The sequence below is a fragment of the Solanum tuberosum genome, unplaced genomic scaffold, assembly GCF_000226075.1.
Source record: "Solanum tuberosum cultivar DM 1-3 516 R44 unplaced genomic scaffold, SolTub_3.0 scf00091, whole genome shotgun sequence".
NCBI classification, from domain to species: Eukaryota; Viridiplantae; Streptophyta; class Magnoliopsida; order Solanales; family Solanaceae; genus Solanum; species Solanum tuberosum.
The window spans coordinates 1,456-24,456 of record NW_006239016.1 but is presented as its reverse complement, the minus strand read 5'-3'; the positions used below and the strand labels follow the sequence as shown (position 1 = coordinate 24,456).

General features: G+C 35.8%; 4 protein-coding genes across 4 annotated transcripts; 3 read left to right on the top strand and 1 right to left on the bottom strand.

Annotated features, from left to right (window-relative positions):
- The first annotated feature begins 707 nt into the window (after positions 1–707).
- LOC102588137 ((R)-specific enoyl-CoA hydratase) lies at positions 708–2,996 on the top strand. Its single transcript, XM_006347130.2, has 5 exons — positions 708–938; positions 1,106–1,125; positions 1,604–1,927; positions 2,308–2,423; positions 2,510–2,996. Exons 3-5 carry the CDS (start codon positions 1,667–1,669, stop codon positions 2,628–2,630), a joined length of 498 nt encoding a protein of 165 aa, XP_006347192.1. The 5' UTR covers positions 708–938; positions 1,106–1,125; positions 1,604–1,666; the 3' UTR covers positions 2,631–2,996.
- Positions 2,997–3,209: 213 nt separating this feature from the next.
- On the bottom strand, positions 3,210–7,917 carry LOC102587813 (ruBisCO large subunit-binding protein subunit alpha, chloroplastic-like). The gene is made up of 8 exons (XM_006347129.2): positions 7,756–7,917; positions 7,439–7,625; positions 6,712–6,833; positions 6,361–6,568; positions 6,138–6,283; positions 5,538–5,844; positions 4,498–4,949; positions 3,210–3,737 (listed from the first exon to the last, which is right to left on the bottom strand). The coding sequence occupies exons 1-8, from the start codon at positions 7,810–7,812 to the stop codon at positions 3,447–3,449; spliced, it is 1,770 nt and encodes a 589-aa protein (XP_006347191.1). The 5' UTR covers positions 7,813–7,917; the 3' UTR covers positions 3,210–3,446.
- A 1,194-nt stretch (positions 7,918–9,111) lies between these two features.
- LOC102580615 (ABC transporter G family member 28-like) lies at positions 9,112–17,528 on the top strand. The gene is made up of 12 exons (XM_015308696.1): positions 9,112–9,329; positions 9,837–9,913; positions 10,214–10,504; positions 10,977–11,040; positions 11,165–11,311; positions 11,883–11,917; positions 12,627–12,700; positions 13,574–14,439; positions 14,715–15,011; positions 15,223–15,711; positions 16,298–16,446; positions 17,203–17,528. The coding sequence occupies exons 1-12, from the start codon at positions 9,112–9,114 to the stop codon at positions 17,526–17,528; spliced, it is 3,033 nt and encodes a 1,010-aa protein (XP_015164182.1).
- A 2,645-nt stretch (positions 17,529–20,173) lies between these two features.
- LOC102580283 (lysM domain receptor-like kinase 3) lies at positions 20,174–22,161 on the top strand. Its single transcript, XM_006347186.2, has one exon. It carries the CDS (start codon positions 20,700–20,702, stop codon positions 22,071–22,073), a length of 1,374 nt encoding a protein of 457 aa, XP_006347248.2. The 5' UTR covers positions 20,174–20,699; the 3' UTR covers positions 22,074–22,161.
- Positions 22,162–23,001: the final 840 nt, after the last annotated feature.

Genomic DNA, 23,001 nt, shown 5'->3' with positions numbered 1-23,001 from the left:
TGTGGGGGGCTGGTAGGGGTGGGGTGGTAATTTTTTTTATTTTATTTTTTTACATTTTTTTGGGATAGGGGGTAGGGGTGGAGTGAAGTGATAAAAAAAACTTCAATTTATTTTTTATTTTTAAAGTTTTTAACAAGATTTCTATTATAATATGGGTAAATATGGTTACTCATATTATTCATTGGGTAACTCGTTTTTATCAATTTAAAATGTGAGTCGAGTCGAGTAACTTATCCATTTTTATTTAACTCGTGTTTTAATCGACTCCTATTCGACTCGACTCGCTCGTTTGCCACTCCATCAACGTTGCTGAGAACGTTGAGTGCATGTAATGGTTGTCCGTTGTGTTTCCTGGCAGAATGTGTAGTGGTTAACCATTACCATTATTTCTCTGAAATCTCATTATTCTTCCTCCATTCTTGTAACTTGTGTAAATTCTAACCCATTTATCTCATCTATTTACTACTCATTATCTTCCTATTCATTGCTAAGAAGAATTCCTTAATTATAAATAGTGGTGGTCTTCATTTATACTGAGTACAAGAAAATAGAGAGTGCATAAAAATTAGTCAAAAAGAGAGTTCTCATTTGTTAAAGGGAGGTGTTTAATTTTTTTTTGTGGAGTTTTGGACTCAACTATTATTCAGAGTTTATTGAGTTTTACTTTGTGATTAGACTATTGTATCGTGGAGGGATCAAGTTGAAAGGGCTATTATTGGAACGGTGAAAAGATTTGCTGCGATGAATATGAATTTCGTTAAAAAGAACCAGATATCCACACCTCAACCTAAAGTAATTTTATTTTCGATTGTGATTTGTAATCTCATAATTTTCACTTTAACACCTCTGAATCAGTTGAAACATCCCCTTAGAGCCCACACTGTTGGCAGCACACTGTTTCTGGTATTCCTTGTCAACGTGATTGGATCATCATAAAGGTATTCTCCTGCCAAGCACCTCCGATCCGTATACAGCTGAAAAGTGTGGCATGGATGGCTGACACACTTTTATCAACATTTGTATTGTTAATCTTTGGAATCAAATGCTTGTTACGTTAGTTCGATTACACTGATATTGTTCCGAATATGTTTTTTTGTTTTTGCAGGATTTAGAGTCATCAGTCAGGTACTTTGCAAACCGTTCTAAATGTTTCAAATATATAAATTATATTTTTTTAAAATTAAAATGTTCTAACTCACAATTAAAATTAAACTATTTGACTATTTGGAATTCGAATGATGTAACATAAAAATATATTAAGAAAATAGTGGATTTATGAAATAAGTAATTGTTATTTTTTTGACAACTAAAATAATACAGTAATTTTTCCATGCATTAAAAGTTGGAGTATTTCATTTATCCACTCAGTAGTTATAAAGGAGTAAAATGATCAATTTTCTGACCTAGCGCGAATTAAGGATATTCCAAGCCTCAGACTGCACACAAACTGTTTGATGATTTGTTTCAAAGAGCCTCACATTCAAATAGTACCTCTTAATTGTTCTTTATCTGTTCGTGTTCAACAAAATCGTTAAGTGAGTTCAGTTAACCGCATTCTGAGTTATTATTTTCTGACTTATTATCATTTGAACGTTATCTACAGGTGTAAGCTGGTACCCTGCCTGCTTTACCACATTGAAGACGAATTGTCTATTGTTTGTGGAAGATGCTTATAAAACGTCTCTTTTCATCTTCACATGCCTTTTCCTCGTCCTCCGCTTCTTTGAATTTGCTTAAAATCGGAAGCGTTTTGAAGCAAGCTAGGACATTTACAGATGATGATGTTCTTGGGTATTCTAAACTGACCCATGACGCCAATCCATTGCACTTTGATGCTGAATGCGCCAAGAATGCTGGTTTCAGTGACTGCCTTGTTCCTGGGATGCTTGTTGCTTCCTTATTTCCCAGGATTATTGCTGCCCATTTTGTAAGTTTTTTGATTGTTTAGTCTAGAGGTTGGTTGATGTATATAATCTGTTAAACTACAATGTTCATCTATTCGTGTATCTAATCGAAATCCAAAACTTAATGATAAAGATAAACATGTTTTTAACATTTTGATTATTTAAAGGTCAAGTAGAAGTAATAAGTGTTAATTGTTCATGTCGAAAAGAAGGTACTAACCTACTGAAACTAGTTAACCTATGCAGGTAGCTTAACGATCTTTAAACTTTTTTGTGTATATAGCTTAAATAAACTAGCTAAATATGCATACTGTTGAATGGGAAAGGTGTTATGTAGGTCTAGTTTTATGTTGAACAATCGGTTAGTGTAAATCTAACTATTGTCATTTGGTAATTTCTCCAGCCAGGAGCTATATATGTTTCACAAACCTTGCACTTCAAATTACCTGTTTATATAGGAGACGAGATCATTGCTGAGGTACAGGCAGTAAGCATCAGACAAATCAAAAACAAGTACATGTAAGTTGTACCTCTTGGCTGAAGATTGATACCGACATAAAGTATGTATTTTGTAGCTCCTAATTGTGTTGCTCTTTCTGGTTCAGCGCAAAACTGTCAACAAAATGTATCAAATGCGATGGTCCTCTGGTTATAGATGGTGAAGCAACAGCAATGTTACCATCTCTGGTCATGGAACCACCAAACTTGGCAGTTACTTCCAGCTAATCGGTAACATCTTTGCTTGTCAGCTAAAACATTCTAGAGCTGCACGAGCTTCTCTTAAGAGAAATACGAAGGGAATATCCCTGACTATTGCCAATCCTGGATCATTTGCATCGACAAGTTCTACAGCATAGATGTCATTCAGTTCAAAGTCTTCAAGTTTTCGTAGTAATTAGCAAATGCTCATACTTTGTTCTTACTGATCGATGTTACATTTGACTCTGGTACTTGCTGCCCAACAATGTCCTTGCACTAAAACTTTGTCATTTGACCGTGAAAGCTTTGAGGTGTAAAATCTTTATGGAGTCTTGAATTTCAATTCCTTTTGACTCCATTAATAGAGATATATTCTGCATAATCGTTACTTAATCATATTAATTAACATGTATTTATCATTTAATTATGTCTAATTAACAGCAAATAGAAAAAAAATGACACAGTTAGCAATACATGTCTTGCACACTTTTTAACAAATCACTTGCACAGGTGATCAGCTTGAAATTTTGAAGCTCCTGCCTACTAACTTTTTCTTCCAAACTCTAAATTCCCTTCATCTCCTGTACTGTCAATGATCAAACAAGAAAACCACAGAAGAAACAGTTCATAAACTCCACAGAAAGGCACGTGAATAACTAAAGACTATTAATCTTAGAGGGAATAAGTTTACAGCTAATCCCACTACCAATGTACTTTTTATCTTAACTCACATTACAACTAGAGAACTAGTTGAAAATAACACGGCCTTCTCTTTTAGTCCTTGAAGCATGATCAACACTCATCTTTGTCCTAAGTACCTGACTACTACTGTATAATTATTGGTTACATCATGGGAAGTCCTTGTGGAGGAGCAAATGCTGGTGCATTAGGCATTTTTTTGTCCACGACAATTGCTTGAGTAGTGAGAACCATTCCTGCAACTGACGCTGCATTCTGCAAGGCACATCTTGTTACCATGGCTGGGTCGATGACACCAGCTTCTACTAAATCCTCATACTTGTCAGTCATTGCATTGTAACCCATCCTCCATTTGCTAGCCTTTATCTTCTCCACTACTACTTCCCCTTCAACCCCAGCATTCTGAGCTATCAAAGATGCCGGAGCTACTAATGCCTGCAATCACAATTAAACTTTACAAAAAGAACAAAGAAAAAGAAGAAGAAACAAGAAACTTAAATTGTTTTTGGTAAGAGATTCATCCAAATGCACACTGTTAAACAGGATTTCAATAGTTACAAACTATTCCTTTTGCACATGATTTTTGTTCAATTAGCAACCATAATAAAGGACAAGAAAATTCTAAGATAAAGAAAGAAAATGATATGCTACTATATATGCAGCAAGTGTTCTGTACATTCATGTCTAATTGCGCGTTATCCTGTGTTGTCACTGCTTTCCCGTTCCAAAATTCAAATGATACCACCCGAAGTCATCATCTGTTGTTCAGTGTATGTTTCCAAATTAGATTATGTCCTAGAAGTTAGCTCATGCCCTAACACATTGCAAGTTCTTGATCCTTCCACCAACAGATAGTGAGTTGGTTAGAAGTTAGCTACTCCTCTCAATATTAGCATTACAGTACTATCCATTTGCTATAGAAAAGTTGCTAAAGCCTACTAAGTCAAGTGATACTGTTCAGTTGATTCTCTAGCACAGATGACGAAAAACCCGAATTTCTCCAATCAAACAGATTATGACCTGAACTTCTGCAGTACGGTTATTAGCTCACCAATAAATTATATTGGAAATGGTTACATTACCATAAAAGACTTACCAAGGTGCCATAATAATAATTTAATAGGTAGCATACTCGCAAAAATAAAACAAATAACGAGAGAACTTCTAGATTGAAGTAACTTGGACATTTGTTTACCTTCTGCACAATGTCAGCGCCCAACTTCTCATCAGGATCTTCAAGATTGTCCTTAATGGCAGGGACATTATTTGATAGATGAACCAACGCAGCACCACCACCAGGTACGATTCCCTCTTCAATTGCAGCAAAAGTTGCATTTTTTGCATCCTCAATTCTAAGCTTGCGGTCCTCAAGCTCAGCTTCTGTTGCAGCACCAACCTTTATGACAGCAACACCTCCAGACAACTTTGCAATTCTCTCAGAAAGTTTCTCGGAGTCAGACACTGATTCTGACTTGTCCAACTCCTTTTTAATCTGAGAAATCCTAGCCTGTATCTCGTCCTTCGACACATCATCAGCAAGGATGGTTGTTGAGTCCTTGGTGATAGTCACCTTTCTAGCAAAACCAAGTGCTTCGACCGGGGTATTCTCAACCGGCATACACAAATCAGCTGCCTGGTACTCGGCTCCTGCAAGTATACACAACCAGTACTTCAGGAAATGTTCCCTTGTGAGGTAGATGCATTTGAGACTAGAGACACGATGCTTGATAAAATAATTCAGACCACTATCAAAGAAAAGCAGATAGGATAATAGCACTAAGGGGATTCGCTTAAAACAGAATTGCTAAATAAACTGCAAAATTTATAAATTCAAGGAGAGTAAAACTACACATTATCTAAGAATTCTACTGGCTTAACATCCCACCAGCATCAGGTATAACTTCTTCCCCCTTTCCTCCTCAAACTCACATCCAAAATAGAAAATAAAAGAGGAAAATAAAAAACATTTTTTGAAGACCATGTACTATGGTTCCTCCATTAATATAGTTCAATAATATGCTTTCACTTTCTTTTTTTACTTTTTAAGATTATTCTGAAAGACACCTAATCATACCAGAATGATGCTAACATTTACAACTGAACATCTCCGTTGGACAAATGCCTTCAATATATGCCTGACAAAACACAGACAGCTTCCAAACAAGTTTACTCTAACCAATATACTATTATCACTTTGTGGGAAGTGGTACAATTAGGTCAGGCAAGTTCAACCACCTGTTACAATGGCAATATCTTGAAGAAGAGCCTTCCTCCTTTGACCAAAACCAGGTGCTCTGATGGCAGCAACATTCAGTATACCTCGCAGCTTGTTCACAATAAGAGTAGCTAAAGCTTCTCCAGTTACTTCTCCAGCAATAATGAGTAGAGGGGCTCGTAATTGAGTTGCCTTCTCCAAGAGGGGCATAATATCCTTGATTGCTGAAATATCGTAATCTGTAACCAACACTCGAGCATTCTCAAATTCAACAACTAGTTTCTCCTGATTGGTGATGAATTGTGGGGAAATATATCCCTTATCAATCTGCAAACGACGGAGCAAAATTTGCGTTAACATATATTACAGGCAGTGCAAGAACCATAGTGGGGTTCGTGGGTTCAGAAGAAATACAGAACCCACAGTTTCTGTCTCAAACCCCATGTATATACATGATAACCAAGTATTACTTAGAGTTGGATATATATGTTGTAACCCTCATTCTCAACTCAGAACCCACGACATCTAAACTTTGGATCTCCAACTGATTACAGTTGAACTACCAACCAAATAGAAAAACGAACTGTGGAGAATACATTCTCGTCTAAGTAGGTACATACCTCCATCCCTTCTTCAACACGAACAGTGGTTTCAAAGGAAGAGGATGACTCAATCGATAGAACACCATCAGGACCAACTTTGTCAATTGCATCAGCAATCATGGTTCCGATCTCATCATCATTTCCAGCAGAGATAGAAGCAATAGCTGGTGGGAAGACAATTATTTGCAAAATACTTATTGCAATCCATTGTAGCAGTAACAAAAGAAGGAAAATTAATTACCTTTGATGTCATCACGACCTTTAACAGGCCTAGCCCTCCTTTCTAGCATTGCAACCAAAGCATTTACAGTTTTGTCAATGCCCCTCTTCAGAGAGACTGGATTTGCACCAGATGTAACACTTAAAAGACCATGCTTAATGATTTCCCGGGCAAGAACGGATGCAGTTGTTGTCCCGTCACCAGCAGCATCATTGGTTAGGCTTGCAACCTTCACCATAAATTCCGAAGTTTCAGTACACCAATCAAGGAATATGATAAATGTGATGATCGTTCTTTTACTATCTTTCTTTAGAAAATTAACCAGATACAGGACAAATTCAACAATGATCTTCACGGAAGAAAATAACCAACCTCTCTGATAAGGGTGGCGCCTGCATTTTCCATGGCATCAGCTAGCTCTATGGCACGAGCAATCGTGACCCCATCGTTAACTACTTTCGGGGTATCATAGTCGTCTAAAACCACATTCCTCCCTATAGAAAAGTAACAGGTCATCAAGAGTTCATGTGAAACAAGCATTACAAAAGCATCATAACAGAGCTGATCAAATAAATGGCTGATTTTAAAAACACAACTGGTATAGCATGAAACCCACAGGATAAGTTGATTGCAGCAATGCTGGAGGAGGAAAATCAATTCTGGCTTCAAAAGGAAAGTCTCTTTTGATGAAGAAATGGAAATCTTACCTTGTTATAATTTGGTAATGTCATATTTCTCTGTGCTTTCACACAGGAAGGATGACAAACACATAACATTGTTACATCTGCAAAATGTCTCATGTTTAAAGTCTTCGCCTCCAAGAGAGGGAAAATAACTTTCCTTACAATTATCTCAACTTTAAACTTCATATGTACTTGTTTCAACTAACACTAAGACATGGAGTATTATTAATCTCTAATACTCAAAAATTGCATCAAGCACTCTCCGATTTGCTACGTATTATGATTAATCTTGACTATTGCTTTTTCCTAACCAAACACCACTGAGAAATGACTTCACTCATAGCAAAGACACTCTACATCAAAAAAAAGAAAAAAGAACTTCCATTGATCTGGAAGATGAAGCTTAGGAAACATACCCTTAGGACCAAGAGTGAGACCGACAACATTAACGAGCTTATCAATTCCTGCTTGAAGGGCAGCTCTTGATTTCTGGTCAAATGCAATATCTTTAGCATTTGCCCTTACTACTAATCGGCTCTTTGAAGCCTTATTGTTGAATTTCTGTCTCTGCAATTGATTCACCCTTCTTTCTTTCAACCCCACCTTCATTTAACACCCAATAGACCAAAAAAACAGTTAAAGATCACAACTTTAAGCAGATCCCAACAAATAAGAAAAATATCTTAAGATTCCAACAATATCTTAAAATAAGAAAAATATCTTATGAATGTACCTGTTTAGAGGAAGAAAGAAGAATAGAGGCAGTGGAGATCCCATTTGCAGAAGCCATTATCAGAAGAAACTGTATACTGAAAGAGGGTTTAAGCAGCTGCAATGATATTCTTCTACTATGAGTAAAAGGGGAGTAGGTGGAAGTATTAAGGTTCGTAGCAAAAATAATACTATTTGAAAATGGAATATTATTTGAGAATTTAAGTTATACATTTTCTTTTTCGAGGAGTTGCTAGGATAGTAAACATTATAAGCGGAGATACATTATATATAAAAGGTAAACTTTTAATTTAATAAATATATATATAAATATTGATATTTTTGGACACAAGCTGAATGTTCGGTTTAGAAGTTGTGATTTCAAAAAACTAAGGAAACAAAAAGAGGAAACTCCAGAGAGGGTAAAAGAAATTTTTTTTTTCTCTTTTTAAGCAAATTCATTTGACACACAAATGTTTAGTGTTAGATAAGTTTATTTCAAAATGCATTTTATTTTTAAAAACAAAAACAAAATTAAACCCACTTCTTAAACGGGCTATGAATCTCTTTTTTTAATTGACCAAATGTTACACTAGTTGTTTTTTTTTAAAAAAATAATTCAAAATTAACCAAAAAAATAAAAAAAAATTATATTGCAATTATTTTTGCTTTTGGTTTCTAACGGTTGTCATGAAAAACGTGCGTTAATTATGAAAACGAGGAGTGCATTAAATTGCGTTACAGTTGACAGAATTCACACGCACACAAGTTTTTTTTTTAAGGATTGTGGTGAGGTAGTAAGTACTCTTTCATTCTTATTCAAGAGGTCTCGATCCGCCCCCATGGGTACAAAATCGCCTTTGTTAGGGAGTGTTTTCTCCCGATGTGGGACTTTTCGACGCGAATCCAGATTTAGTCGGGTTTCAATGTGGGTACCAGACACCGGGTGAAAAACCCAAAAAAGAAAGTATTATTTTTAAAATAACAATTAAATTGAAATAATTTTTTTTAATAACAATATATATTTTAAGACAAACGCCTCTTAACAAAGATATCAGATTATTTTCATTATAACAAATTGAAGTAGTAAAAGTTGATTACAAAAACGTACAGTAATAAATAATTTATTCTTTTTATTTTTAATTTTGTTGAGAAAGAAATCGTATATATATTATCTCCAATTTTAAAAGACAGTTAGGCGCAAAATTCGAACTCGGCCAGTTTGTCCCTTTCCTATATCACCTCCCCGCCGTTTCTTTTCCCCAAAATAAACCACTTTCCATTTTATCAAACTAAACTTTCCAATTTTGATTTTTTAAAAAAATTTACACAAAAATTGTAGAGTTATTATTTGAATTGATGGTCCTTTTTATGAAAAATGTGTAGACGAAAACAATGGAATTCCAACAATGTCAGCTTTATCTGCTTTGCGATTTTGGTTTCCATGGCGAATTTGGGTGCTGGGCAGCAAACTACCGGCAACAATTCCATGGGAATGCAGCTTCTCAAGGGAGCTCTCGCATCACGCGTCAAAAATTTGACCACCACTATGACCAAAAATATGAAAGGACAATTGGATTTTTGCATCGAAAATGTGTAAGTCATTATTTTCGTTATAAATGAACGTAACTTTTTGTTCATTAGGGATTCATAGGATCATGGTAATTCTCTTTTAATGCTACATTAGGGGATTGGGGATGGGGAAATTGGTTGGGGGATTAAATTGAACCCGCACTAAGGTGAAGGTTCAGATAGTCAAACAACTGAACTAATTTAGATACATTAGTTGTGGCCGGCTATATGAATTCTTAATACTTATATTTTTTTGTCAATACTGATTTATTTTTTTTAATCATAGTAGCTGAGATAATAATGATGTGATGCATATGTAGTGTCACAAAGAGGTTCTTCTGCTCCTCTGTTATTAACAAGGAAAAACATACCGAATGAGTAAAGACAGCTGTGATTCTACCAATATTCTTGTAGTATAGGGGAATGGAATTGTTTTTCTTCTCCTAAAATTTGTGGTGTTTGGCTTTGATGATTCAAATATATGGAAGGTTACGATTTGGTCTTAGTCGATAACATTTGATTATGTTACAGAGACGCTGAGTGGGATGCTGCTTTCAATTTCTCCGATAACTCAGATTATTTGCAAGGGTGTCTTAAACAGACAAAAGGTACGAGGTGCTGGATAGATTTCTCTGAGATACTTATCTTTTCCACTTTGAAATCCGCTTCTCTATCTGGATTACCTTTAAAACCTTGCAGAATGATGTTACTATATAGAATTATAGTTTCTGATTGATGACCAAGTAGGTACATAATATACCTTGTCTTTTTTTGGTAATTTGAATAATAGATTCACTTTTTCGTGACTAATCATCACTTTCTGCGATGCAATAGAGCTGTTAGTGGTATTAAAGCTCCTTTCTGGTCTTTCTGTCTTTATATTCATAATGTCTTTGGTGGCCTGATAGGGGATGTTCAGCAGCGATTGTGTACTGCATCAGAAATAAAGTTCTACTCTGTTAGTTTACTGGAAGCAACGGATGAAAGTGGCGTTGCAAAAAGTTCCCATTACCTGAGACCAAACAGGAACTGTAATCTAACATCATGGAATTCTGGATGTGAGCCAGGATGGGCTTGTAGTGCTGGAAAAGACACAAAAGTCGACTTTGAAAATGAGAAGGAGATTCCATCTAGAGTTCTAGATTGTCAATCTTGTTGTGAAGGCTTCTACTGTCCTTATGGTCTGACCTGCATGATACGTAAGTATCTGGATTCTGGAAGTTAACAATGACTAACAAGCTTACAGTTGCTGAAAAATTGTTTGTTATCCGGAGTAATTATTTATCTCAAATCAGTTGATAAGCAAACAAAATTATAGAATAGCTCAAAAAATTCAATTGTTTTTTATTGAGCTGCTTGGGTTCATTTGCAGCAAGCTGTGATTTTTGTTAGACCTTTCTGATTATTCTTATCCTTTACCTTTTATTCATTTGTTTGTTTTGGTTTTCCAATTATTTCGCTCAAAGCATTTGATAGCAAACCACAACCTAGTATTGCTTAAAAGACAAGCCCATATATGCATATATTCAGTTTTCATCTTGAGCTGCTTTCTGCATTTGTTTGCTCTAACAATTAATCAGAATCTCTGAAATTTAGTATACTTTTTGATTATTCTTCTTCTTTCCCTCTTGTTGATTTGTTTTTTTTGGTTTTCCTTTTCTTCCCTTGAAGCCTGCCCGATGGGTGCTTATTGCCCTCATGCAAAACTCAACACGACCACTGGTGTATGTGATCCGTAAGTTTTGTATTTCCTGCAGGAGTTGTTGTAATTATTATTACTATTATTATTATTATTCTTTTTACCTAGACAAACATATATTCACTTTCTTGACCTGATAATACTGCCTGAAAATTTGCAGCTACCGCTATCAACTTCCTAATGGAATGGACAATCATACTTGTGGTGGAGCAGATGTGTGGGCTGATTTTGTGAGTGCTACTGAACTTTTTTGTTCGGCAGGATTTTACTGTCCATCAACTGTCCAGAAGAATCCTTGCACTAAAGGGTATTTATTTTTCTCCCAAAAAGTAGCTCATTTGCTTTTATCCTGCAAGTTTAGGCAGCGGAAATGCATATCCAAGGGGGGTCACCGGGTTCACGTGAACCCATGCTCCCCTCCCGAGATCATATATAGTAGTGTTATATATTGAAATATAAATGTGTGAACCCACACTCGGAGTATAATATATTGCGATGATGGTTGGGTGCACCTCTCTACGTGAGGTTAGAAATTTGAATTTTATATTTTTCTTTCTAAAATAACACCTCTCTAAGAGGTTATTGGTAGAATTTTTGGAATTTTAATTAACTCCTATATATGTATAAATTAATTTTGGACCTATAATATTAAAATTTTTAACGGTTTTCAGTAATAAGAACCTAAATGTCGAACCGATCAAATTTATATCTTAGATCATCCTTTTTGTATTAGTGCACGCATTATCTCGAAATCCTGGATACGCCTCTGAGCGAAATGCAGGATGTATTCTGATGCATTTTGTGCATCTTTTTGCTCATAATCATAAGCTCATGCTAATCCCGTTTACTCACCTACAACTAATTTATGTGTTTTTCAGACATTACTGCAGAGCTGGTTCAACAGAACAAACAAGTAAGTCTATATATTAGATAACAGTCAGCTGTATTTCAGTATAGAGTTTTTTATCATCTTTTTGGTTACTTATTTATATATGAATGTCAGAAAATGAATCAAGTTTGATGCTTCTAAACATATAGTACCGGTGAAAACCACTTGTCAAATCTCTTCCCATTTGTTGTCTCATTTCACAACATATTTCTGATTAAAAAGAAGAACAAAAACATACCGATATTGTTGAGGAGTGCATGTGCAGCTTGTTAGCTCCAACTGAAATACAGTTGGAGGAATTCTTGGATACTCAGTTACAAATTAGGCATGCTGTCATCTCAATAATGGTCTTTCCTTAATCTGCTGTCTACCATTGCAATAAAATCAAATAAATTGAAGGTACAATAATAATGGCTGGAAAGATCTAGGGCATGTCACGATGGTGAAAAAAATTTGATCTGCTTTGCACATTGTAACAACTTGCTTCAAATTTCTTTCTTCTAAGAGAATGGTTTATCTGAGTTCCTTGTGCGGTTGTGGGGGTGAGACTATCTTCTTATTGACGTGCTTTAAAGTATATTATTTTAACTTTAAGACAATTCTACATGTTTTTGCTGCTGCATATCCAGTTGACAAATGGATGTATATTAAGTAAGAATCTTTGCATGTGCTATTTTGTTACATGAACATGCCAAATGATAAAAAATGCATAACAGTTGTTATTCACACGCAGGCTGCTATAGATTTGCAACTTGTGAACGTCAGACAGCAAACCAAAATATCACTTTTTATGGTCTTATGTTTTTTGTAAGTCATCATCTCATTCTTAAGTTATGCAGTCAGTGACTATCCAAGATAATTGTTGTGCTTGTGAAAATATTGCTCTTGAGTTGGTTAGCATTGCATGGCTATGCATGTTTTTTTATTTGTTAGGCTTGAAGAGGAAGGAAGAAAGTGAGAAGTGATTAAGAGGGAAGAGATGGATGAATTTCTTTCATGTCGTGGATGCAGAACTAATAGAAAGAGAACCCATTTCCTTTGAGACGAGGGAGGAGTGGAAACGGGATATTGTATCTTTGCTCTCAGGCTAACCATTTCCTTTTAGAAAAGGGAATAGGGGAAGGGAAGATCAAGATATTCCATCTATCCATCTTTCGTTTAGCTTACTATTTATCTTCATGAGCAGGAGAAAAGGGGAGAGATTCAACTGGACATAATTTGATATCCTTCTATCCCAATTAAAGTGGATAGTTGAAGCACTAAAACCACACAAACAACCAGGAAACATGGTCCCAATATGATACATCTTACAAAATTTGGTACATATTTCATTATAACACTGACATTCAGACTACATCAACTGAACCATGTGAATATAGAGTTGTTTGGGCCTGGTAATATGCAATGGATGTCTATTTTGTAATTTGGAAGTTGTGTTTATGGAATGTCGCAACGTTCTCTTAAGTAATTATCGTACAGATTCTCCTTTTATCTGAAAAAAATGTTGCATCCTCAGATTTGCATACATTTTCATTCTGTAGAGATATTAGATTTCTAATGTAGATGGTTTTCTGTTCAAGCATTTAGCTACAATTAAAGATGCACATATTTATTATTTATACAGACGTAAGATTCAGATTTTACACAAATTTCTCAACTGGTTTTTTCATTTTTCTATAGGGTGCAATCATGCTTGTACTTCTTATTATATACAACTGTTCTGACCAAGTTCTGAGCAGTAGAGAAAGAAAACAAGCCAAGTCCAGAGAAGCCGGTGCAAGAAGTGCAAGGGAAAGTGCTCAGGCACAAAACAAATGGAAATCTAACCTTGCTAGCATGGGGTCTCAATTGTCAAAGACATTCTCCCGTAGAAAGTCAACAAGGCAGGACATGCAGAAGGATAGTGATCCAAGTAGACCTGGTAAGGATTCTGGCTTGCCCTTGCCCCCAGGTATGTCTCAGGCAAAAGCAAAGAAGCAACACAACCTCAAGAAGATGATCAATGAATCTGAAGACAGCCAGCCTGATAGTGAAGGTTCCAACATTGAAACTGGGGATAAAAAGTTCAAAAAGGACAAGGGTAAACAATTACATTCAAGGACTCAAATTTTTAGATATGCATATGGACAAATCGAGAAAGAAAAAGCTATGCAGGAGCAGAACAAAGATATGACGTTTTCTGGAGTAATCAACATGGCAAGTGAGTTTGAGATACGGCCCAGGCCTCCTATTGAGATTCACTTTAAAGATTTGACACTTACTTTGAAGGGGAAAAACAAGCATCTGTTGAGGTGTGTAACAGGGACATTATCACCTGGCCGTGTTTCTGCTGTTATGGGTCCATCTGGCGCTGGAAAGACAACATTTCTATCTGCATTGACTGGAAAAGCTGCAGCAGGGTGTACTACAACTGGTTCGATTCTCATAAATGGAAAGTCTGACTCTATTCAGTCTTACAAGAGAGTTATTGGCTATGTTCCTCAAGATGATATAGTGCATGGAAATTTGACAGTGGAGGAGAATCTTTGGTTTAGTGCTCGGTGCAGGTATGCCACGATAAGCTTTGTTACTATTTACCTAAAGTTTAGTTATTGCTGACTCAATATCTTGCAAAAATCCATATTTTCTAAACGTAAAGCAGTCCTCAATTTCAAGCTGAATTGTGAATTTTTAACTTCTATGAATAGTTTGAAACAAAAAAAGAAGTACCTCTTTTTGTTATCTGGAAAAGAGTTCTTTCTTGCAGTTTAGCTTTCTAGTTTGCAACTAGTAGCTTCACATTTATTCTTATCTGCTCGTCAATGTTGAATCGTTCTTCTAGATTGGCTGCTGATTTGGCAAAACCAGAAAAGGTTTTAGTTGTTGAAAGAGTCATAGAGTCCCTCGGGTTGCAACAGGTGAGAGATTCTCTTGTGGGGACAGTGGAGAAGCGAGGCATCTCTGGAGGCCAGAGGAAGCGAGTAAATGTTGGGCTTGAAATGGTTATAGAACCTTCTTTGTTAATTTTAGATGAACCCACTTCTGGTCTGGATAGCTCTTCATCTCAGTTATTGCTTAGAGCACTTCGTCGTGAAGCTCTTGAAGGAGTGAATATATGCATGGTGGTTCATCAACCAAGGTATTGTTTGCAATCATAGTTTCTTCTCTTCGATCTCCCTATCAAAATGCTATTTGTTTGCAGTAGTAATAGAATAAATTATATTTAGCTATATATCATAACAGATAGCTGTTTGTTAATTGCTGATTGTTGTCCTTGATTTATTAGATTAATTGTGTTAGCCAATGTTATATTCTCCTTGCAGTAAATGACAGAAAATCTCTTGTTTCAGCTATACTTTGTTTAGGATGTTTGACGATTTTATACTTCTAGCCAAGGGTGGCCTTACAGCATACCATGGACCAGTGTCAAAAGTTGAAGAGTACTTTTCAGGAATTGGAATCAACATCCCAGATCGTGTTAATCCTCCAGATCACTTCATTGATATTTTAGAGGGAATTTATAAACTTCCAGCAAGTATAGGAGTAAGCTATAAAGATCTTCCTCTTAAATGGATGCTTCATAATGGTTACCAAGTACCACCAGACATGCTAGGTCCTTCGGGATCAGCAGCTTCTTCGGCTGGTGATAATTCATCTCATGGAGGAAGTTTGGCAGCTGTTGGTACTGAACAATCTTTTGTCGGAGAGCTGTGGTCGGATCTCAAATCCAATGTTGTACAGAATAAGGACCATATACAGCACAGACTTTTGCCGTCAAAGGACTTGTCGAACCGAAAAACAGCTGGTTACCTCCTCCAATATAGATATTTCCTTGGAAGGTACGACTGGCTCCTTTCATTTCCAATAGTATACTTTTTATTTATTCATTGATATGTGCTAACTGTCAATTTTCTGCTGAATGCCTCTCAAATTGAGTAAGTCTTTCCATTAAATAGAGAGTAAAAAGATTACACATCCCTAAAGATCTGTCATTCCTATCCCTAAAGATTAGTTATTCTATCTCTATAAATCTATTATTCAATCCCTCTAAATCTGCTATGCTATCCCTTCAAATCAGCTATTCTATCACAATATTTATTTCTCTGATCCTACGACAAATCTATATAATAATACTAATTTATATAGCACTATATAATTACATTAATATATACAATTATTCTCATGCTAACACTAGCAAGTCATTTATTTTGTTCGTTCTTCAATTCCTGTGTTAGAATATTTTGAATCTGTCCATTTTGCTTTCCCATAGTTAAGACTAAACACATTTATATAGTAGCTAACATGCCCAAGAGCCTGACAAGCAGATTTGTGCTAGTATGTTCTTTGCTTTATGAATATTTCAAGTTAGTCTGTGATATTCCATGAATGCCATCTACCAACAATTTAGTATTGTATATTAATCAGACTCGGCAAGCAGCGACTGCGGGAAGCGAGGATACAATCGGTTGATTATCTTATACTATTACTTGCTGGGATCTGTTTAGGAACAATTGCTAAAGTGAGCGATGAAAGCTTTGGAGCACAGGGTTACCTTTACACAGTCATTGCAGTTTGTAAGTTAAAACTTTAAAACAGCTGATATATGTAGTCTTATTTTACTGTGCACTTGGTCAAATGACTGCGTAAAGGTTAAAAAAGGAAGTTTACAAGTTTTAGAAGGTGCATCAAATTTTGAGTTCTGCTTGAGAAATTTACGAAATGCATATCATGATTTCTAGTAGCAGTTAATCTTTAACTCATCACTAATAAATCCATTTCTTTCTTAACAAATTGAAAGGGTTTTTGCAAATACAATATATGCTGCACTTGAAGATTAGCTTAGTGTAAATTATCATATCAAGCTGGCAAATTTTTTTCGAGTCAAATCAAGTAATTCGTTGCTGTTTGTTTGAACTTCTTTTCTGCTACGCCTATCCATCCGTCAGATTGACATCCAGCCGGGTGAGCGATGGCATCTCCTGTTTACTGATAGATCTGCCACCGCATTACTACTTACAGGAAGAAAGCATCCCGAATCTCAAAAAAGGCAAGATACAACAGATACTGAGAAGTATAATAGGGAAGAGAGAGCTTAGATTAAGAACTTGTATTAATGATTAAGCATGGCATCTGTTGCTCTAAAAGTATGTCTTATGTACATTGTATAAAACCATGAAACGTCTGAAAGAAAATTGTGTATATTAGTTCATTTCACTTGATGTTACCTCATTCATTGTGAAATTTTGTAACTGGCAATCCTGAAACTAGCCTTTTTCATATGTGCTAAAACATTGTTCTGATCTAACATAATGTTTATTCTTGACTTTCAGCTCTCCTCGGCAAAATTGCAGCATTGAGGTCATTTTCTCTAGACAAAGTATACTATTGGAGAGAGAGTGCATCCGGCATGAGCAGCTTGGCTTACTTTATGGCCAAGGATACGCTTGACCATTTCAGTACAATTGTAAAGCCTGCAGTTTATCTATCAATGTTCTATTTCTTCAATAATCCAAGATCCACCATTTGGGATAATTACCTCGTCTTGCTTTGTCTCACATACTGCATTACGGGAATAGCTTATTGTATGGCCATCTACTTTGAACCTGGTCCTGCCCAACTGGTGGGTGTTTTGAAGTTAAATGGTTATATAATATGAACTGACTCTTTACTGTGATTCTATACTTACAAACTAATTTTGTCTGTCCAGTGGTCGGTGTTGCTACCAGTTGTTTTGACTCTCATTGCAAAACAGGACGATGACCCACTTACAGCAAAAATAGGAAATTATTGCTATCCTAAGTGGGCTTTGGAAGCATTTTTGCTTGCAACAGCTAGAAGGTTCGGTGCATTCTTTCTCTCTTTGTATCTCATATGTCGAAATGGTGTATTTCTTTAATGCTTTAGAGTTGTCTTGCCTGGCATGATAAATTCCTGCTAGGTTTACACTTAGCTTGTCATCAACCATCAGGCATTCAGAATCAAATGTATCTGGTCTTTGGCACTACAAATGTTCATTAAGCCAAGTCTGGACAATGTTAGAGAAGTCGTTCAGGTGTAAAGTTCTGTTAAAAACTATTTTACTTCCAGGTACTCTGGTGTGTGGTTGATCTCAAGATGTGGTTTACTAAAGTCAAGGCGCTACGATCTTGGTGACTGGTATCCTTGCTTGATAAAGCTCATCCTTGTGGGTTTCCTCAGCCGTTTCGTGGCATTCTTCTGTTTGGTGATGTTCCATAAAAAATAAGTCATCTCTGTTCTCTTGCTTCATTGCTTGGCATTCCAGCACAATCACGGTAAAATGCAGGTTTGCAGAATTTGTACAACAACTTCATAAATCATATACGACTATCTTCCATCCACAATGTAAATGGTCTGTGATGGCAAATGAAGTCAACAATTTTGGCAGCGATGTAAAATGTACATATGTGCTAATTTTAGTTTCTTTGGAAGTGTTACCTTGCTTCCTGAATCTTGTTATTAGCTATAACCCTTTAGGAGAAATGGCAGAATGCCTTCTTGACTACTATACATAATTTTTCTTCCATATCCTTTGAAAGTTTACAAGGTACCAAAATATTAATGTGAATTCTGGAAATACTATATTTCCAAGCCGGTGTCTGACTCACACATTGGAGTCTGATTAAATCTAAATTTGCACTGGAAAGTCTCACGCTCTCTAAAAACCCTTCTAGTTAAGGATACTATATTTTTATATTGCCGTTACCCTACATGTGTTCATGGTTAAATGTAGACCACTCGTGGGGTTTGGAAAGTTTTTTTGTTTGTTTGGATTTAACTGATTTCCTTTTTGACTAGGTGAGTTTCTTTGGTCAGCAACTTTTGTATTACTACATCCAAAATCTATCATTATGCCGTATTTATCAAAGTCCACTTTCTTTTATTTGACCCATAAAATTTAGAAGACATTATTAGAATATTAGATGGAGGTAAAAGTGAAGTGAGAAATGAAAAACATCATCAAGTGGGTTATCGTAACATAATTAAACAGTTTATTGGATATGACATCTATGATATAAGTTCAATTTTATGATTTTCAAATTTAAAAGTTCATTATGAATTATTTTTTTCAAGACTATTCTTATCAAAACTTTAATTTACAACTATAAAAAAAAAGATATATATATTCTACAGAAAACACATCTTAAAAATTTCATAAACCTTAAAAATATTCAAAAAAAATCAAGATATGAAATATTATCTTTCTCGAGATTAACTGAAAGTGCGATTAGACATTTTTGGACAAACTTTTCAAAGAATGCATGCGTTGGGTGCCGATGGTCCACTTTTTTGCTGTTATTTCCTTAAGTCAAAAGGTGAATAAGAAGACCCTTTTGTCCTCCTTTTCTTAATCATTTAATTACATCTTGACACTATTTATCATAACGTTTACTAACTTTGTTGTGAGTATATTGTTGAGATTGAATACTACTACTACTTATTAATATTCCAACATGAAACCTTTTGACAAAATTGGAACTCTAAAATGTCACTGCACTTTTGATAGACATGACATCAAAAGAGGGGAAGACGACTCATATAATTTTGATTTTTCTGTGGTCAAAGTATTGCATCTCTTAATTTGTGAAGTGTTCCAGAAAATTCTTTGACGTATTAAATTGAAGCTATAAGGCGTGTTGATCAATTCCAAAACTTTCAAAACTCAGACTTGTATAAAATACTATATAATACTTCCTCAGTTATGCTATATCAACTAGTTGTATTAAAAAAACAATGCTATTTTTATTTAGCATTGTCATCTTGATCATTTCCAGAGATTCTTCATATGTCAATGAAGTTTATTTTAAGACAACTTGTAAATTGCATTAAAAAAATAATACAAACCTTAAAGTTTTTAAAAAGTCAAACTAAAATGTGGAATGTATTGTTGGTATGTTATGCAGTAATTAAGACTTCAGTTTCAAGACAATGTATGGGGCCACCCACCGAACAAGGATTCTGCTATATATACCACCCACATATGAGTTATTATTTCTTAATCAAAAGTAAATTTATGCAAATCCAAATTAGTTGAGCTCCAGTGCAGATATCGAATATCAAACGGAAAATCAAAAAAGAGGATTCTGTTGTATATTGAGTACTCATAGCTTACCAATATTTAAAAGAAGAGGAGTGCGACTGACAAATATGAAGCACAACCTAAGTTGCTCGGACTTTTCAAAAATATTATTATATTCATGTTAAATCTATAAAAAATAATATTATTTTTAAATAATTTAATACACAATCAATGACATTTGTGAAGAGTATGAAAACAACTACTAGAAACAGTCGACTAATAAAAGGTCCTTTCAGATTAGGTATACTCCTTTCATTTTCAGCCAAACCAGAAAAGTGTTTCCTTTTAGAATTGGAACCCAATCTGCTAACCTCAAATTATCTACTAGCCCACCTTCCTAATTTATAGTAGCCGCCTCTTCTCACCCCTACTTTAGTTTATTTGACTAATTAATATTACATCTCCGCCAACTCAATTGATTGTTTATTTGAATTTTCACTTCTTCTTGGCGAGGGTCGATGGATTCCCATTAGAAATGAAGAAGAATATTGGTTTTTCCACTTTTCCCTTTCCATCATTCATCACCAAAACTCAATCCCAATTCTTTTGACTTGTTTTTTCATCACATCATTCAATTCTATAGGATAATGATAAAAGCTTCTCTTCCCAATTATATCTAATAATAACTATATCTTGTTAAGTTTCATTCTTCTTTTTCTTCCCAATTATGACTTTGGTAGATGAGCAATAATCTGAAAAATCATCAGTTTTGTCATACCTTCTTTATTTATGTGTAAAACGAAAATGGCAGTTGATGCTGCACAACCTATTTCAAGCCCAGCAAGAAGATCCCGTTATTCAAAAACAACTCCTAAAATCTCTTCTACACAACAAGCACAATCTTCAACAAAATCACCAGTGTCTAAATCGGGTCCATCAAACAGCAGCAATCGGGTCAGTTACACCTCCAACTCCGGTTCCGGGTCAGGGTCCGAATACCACCTTGACACCTCCGTTGCAACAACCTCCGTCTCCAGCCAGGTATCGCTCACTAGTTTCCGAGCATCGTTGCCGGATAATCCTCAAGTTTATGATTTCTCCGATATTCGTGCCGCCACCAACAACTTCCTTGCCAAGCGCTACTCCTCCACCTCATCATCCCAATCGTGGCGATGCACGCTCCATGGCAAAGATGTAATTATCTTCCAACGAAGAATCCAGAAATCTATGGAGAAAGCTGAATTGAGAGCGAAATTATCAGTAATTTGTAGAAGTCATTACAAAAGTATAATTAAACTCCTCGGTGCATCAATTTCTGGCGATCACATTTACTTAGTGTACGATTTTGTCATTGGTTCTAACCTTTCTCTCTGCCTCCGGAACCCTAGAAATCCAAGCTATACGGTTCTCTCCACTTGGATGTCACGAATTCAAATCGCTACTGATGTTGCTCACGGTCTGGATTATATACACAACACTACCGGTTTAGAGATCGATCCAGTTCACAAATATGTAAAGAGCAGTGGAATCATCGTCACAGAGCCTTCCTTTAACGCAAAGATTTGCCATTTCGGAGCGGCGGAGCTTTGCAGTGGAAGCGAGAGTAAAGCCGTGACGAATGGCGGTGAGATCTACGAGGAGGCACCAGCAGTTTCAACGCCGGGGCGCAAGGGATCGGCAACCAGGACTCACGAGTTTGAAGGCGTGAGAGGTTACATATCGCCGGAGTTCCAACTGACAGGAGTAGCAACACAGAACTCCGACGTGTACGCATTTGGAGTTGTGCTGTTGGAATTGTTCTCCGGCGAAGAGCCTGTAAGGTTCAAGTACGACAAGACAACCGGAAATTACAGTAAAATCTCCCTTATAGATTCGGCGAGGGAAGTAGTTGAGTGCGGTGGCGATAGGGAGGAAGACGGCGGCGTAGGAGTGGAGAGACGGTTGAGGAATTGGGTGGACCGGAGGTTGAGTGACTCGTTCCCGGTCGAGGTGGCACAGAAGATAATCCGGTTGGCGTTGGATTGTTTACACGTGGAACCAGATGATAGGCCGGATATGCGCCGCGTGGCGGGTAAGATATCAAAGCTGTATTTAGAGTCCAAATTTTGGTCGGATCGGGTCAAAATGCCCACGGAAATATCCGTGTCATTAGCACCTCGGTGAGACGATAGTTTTTTAATTTTTGATTATTTGATGAAAATGTACTTTTCCACAGAATATTTGACATAAATCCACTAATTAGTTTAAAGGAGAATATATTTGCTGTTAATTTTGTCATTTTTTAATTAAGATTGTGACGCAACTACTAGATGCTACAATAGAAAAGTAGATTCCAGATAATGAGGGAAGACATAGAACAAATATTTTATAGTAATGTCTTTAGTTGACCACAATTCTGAATGTTAATAAGTATATATTAGTAGTTTTTTTAGTACTAAATGGACAGGAATACATTCGTTATTTTATTATGTAAGATATAAGAGTCGTTAATAAGATCGATTTGGGTGATTTTTCTTACTAGAGAAATTTAAAGGAGTATAGTTTATACGTTTCGTTTTAATTTGTTTATTTTATTTTCTATAATAATATTGTTTCCCGGTTTATCAGTGAGGTGACTTCATCATATACGTCACTAAACTTTTGTTTTTTATTTACAAATATCTTAACTAATTATGCTCAACCAATTATGTTTCTGTATGAATGAAGGCGACTTTGATATAGTATTCTGTGTGCTTTTGACCTTCATTTATATGGCCATTAAAAGGTCTCCCTAGAAGCAAAATTGTTTGTTTGAACCTAATAAATTATCGTGGTATAACTTTAATATGTAATCATGCATGTAAATAATATGGTGAGTTGTAGAAACCACTTCTTTATCGAATTATTATTATTATATCGACAAAGGAGGAGGGAGAAAGGGGCCGAGAAAAGATTAAATTGTGCTATGCTAATGATATGATTTGAGCAAGAGCTCACTATGTGAACTAGCCCTCACCCAAATTAAGTGATTATATATACAACGATTCATTTACAAATTAAGTGATTAGTTATTCACTTGATAATCTTTTATCTCCATACTATAAAACATGGC